Below are 1,850 nucleotides of genomic sequence, written 5' to 3'. Positions count from 1 at the left end.
CTGGGCTCCCCCCTCCCAGAGCTTTGACCTTAGGGAAGTGTCTGTGTGAGGAGGACGGTGTGGGGTGAAGCAGGGGTGGGAGCAGACCCCTCCCCAGCCCTGTGGATTCGAGGGGATGAGGCACCCCTTTGTGCCCAGGGCATGGCACATCCTGGGGTTGCCATGCCAGCCCTGGGGTCACATCCTGCTCTGTCCTTCCAGGCTGACACCCAGATGCAGCACCCGGGCAGGGTCTCCTTCAGGTTCATCAATAAGCTGCAGTTGGTGAGTGGCTCCTTGCTGGGCACTGGGGGACAGGGACTGGAGCTGTCTGGTGCACGGGGGGTGTGTGTGTCCCCAGGGGGGTCCATATCGGGGTATATCCTATTGTCCTTCACCCCCATCTCCTTTCTCTTGTCCCCCTTTATGGGACACAGCCCTGGGGGGACCCACCCCACCTGGCTAGGTGGCTAAGTCCACGGCAGAAAGGCATTTTGGGGCTCCGTGCCTCAGTTTCCCCAAGAGCGAGTTGGGTGATGCTATCTCTGCTCATCCAGTAACCAGTTTCTTTTTTTGGGGGTGTCCATGTCCTCGCAGAACGACTCGGTCTGCTATGTGAAAGCTGCTTTTCCTCTGCTGGACAAGATCCTGGAGCGAACGGTGTTCAAGGAGAACTCCCCCAACGCCAAAAAGATGCAGATGGTGCGCAGGATGTACAGCCGCATCGACGAGAACATCGACCCCTGCATCAAGGAGGAAGACGAGGAGGAGAGAAAGGTACGGTGTCCTCTGCCTCGTGGGGTGCCAGACTGGCAGGGGTGTGGGTCTGAGCCCTCTCCTCGGGTGAAGTGGGGTGTCGGGAGCGTTCTGGGGTGGGTGCATGGGCAGGACCTTGAAGTGGAGCAGAGGTGGGGTGTGCATGGACACGGGGAGCCGCGGAGGGGTCAAACCCTGCCCTGGGTGCAGCGTGGTACCCTGCGGTGGCGACACCGGGTGCCCGGCGGGGTTGTGGAGTCGACGCTGAGCCCGGTTCTGTCTCCAGCTCTCGCAGGAGTGCTTCGAGGAGTTCACCACCTCGCCCCACGAGATGCTGGTGCTGGTGAAGCAGTTCTTCCAGGACATCAAACAGCTGCTGCAGAGCCAGGAGACCTTCGAGAAAGACTGCAGCCACATCTACCGCAGGACCTGCTTGGGGCCCAAGAAGGCTGGACCCTCACCAGGTGAGGCGCCGAGGCTTTGCCTCTGCCTGGCAAACTCGTGCTGGGCTGGGGGGCTTGGGCTCGCCTGCATGGAGCAGCTTGAGAGCCGTGCGTGCCCGTCCGTGGGCACACACGGGCATCACGGGCACGGCATGTGTCTGCGTCGGTCCCTGTCTCTGTCGCTCGGCTGGCCTTGGTGTGTCGGCGAGCTCTGCGTCTGTGTCTGGGGAGAGTGGGGTTGGGAGGAGGGGCTGGCTACTCTTTGGAGGTGGGATTTGGATGGAATCCTGCTAAAAACAAGGCTGGAGAGATGCTGAGGGAGAACAAGGAGGCATCTCCATCAGCCTGGCTGGAGGCACCAGGCTCGGCTCCGTCTCAAAGCCCCAGCGCCTGGGGACTGTAACACGGAGAGCTGGAGGCGCTGGGACCCCTCTGCCACTGATGTGCTGCATGACCTCGGCTGCATCACTTCAACTGCCCCGTGCCTCAGTTTCCCCAACCAAGCCCTCGGGAAGAGTGTTGCCCGCCGGGGTGGAGGAGCCTGTGTTGCCGTCCGTGCTTTTGCGAGCGCCCGTGCCGCCTGTCTGCATGCCCATGGAGGACACGTCTCGCTGCCACCCGTGTGCTGGAGCTGTGCTGTGTCCCTGTGCCATGGGGGGACGTTAAACGTGA

At 62.2% G+C, this 1,850-nt stretch overlaps 1 protein-coding gene across 1 annotated transcript in view; it reads left to right on the top strand.

Annotated features, from left to right (window-relative positions):
• Positions 1-201: 201 nt before the first annotated feature.
• CSF1 (colony stimulating factor 1 (macrophage)) overlaps positions 202-1,850 on the top strand; it is a gene marked incomplete at both ends in the record, with an annotated part of 2,312 nt that continues 663 nt past the window's right edge. Inside the window, 3 exon segments of the mRNA XM_010152808.1 lie at positions 202-264; positions 577-756; positions 1,022-1,199. Coding sequence (XP_010151110.1) covers positions 202-264; positions 577-756; positions 1,022-1,199 — 421 coding nt within the window.

This window comes from Eurypyga helias, unplaced genomic scaffold (assembly GCF_000690775.1).
Source record: "Eurypyga helias isolate BGI_N326 unplaced genomic scaffold, ASM69077v1 scaffold29935, whole genome shotgun sequence".
Taxonomy (NCBI): domain Eukaryota; kingdom Metazoa; phylum Chordata; class Aves; order Eurypygiformes; family Eurypygidae; genus Eurypyga; species Eurypyga helias.
Note: the sequence above shows the minus strand (reverse complement) of the source record. Positions and strands in the feature narration are given on the sequence as shown.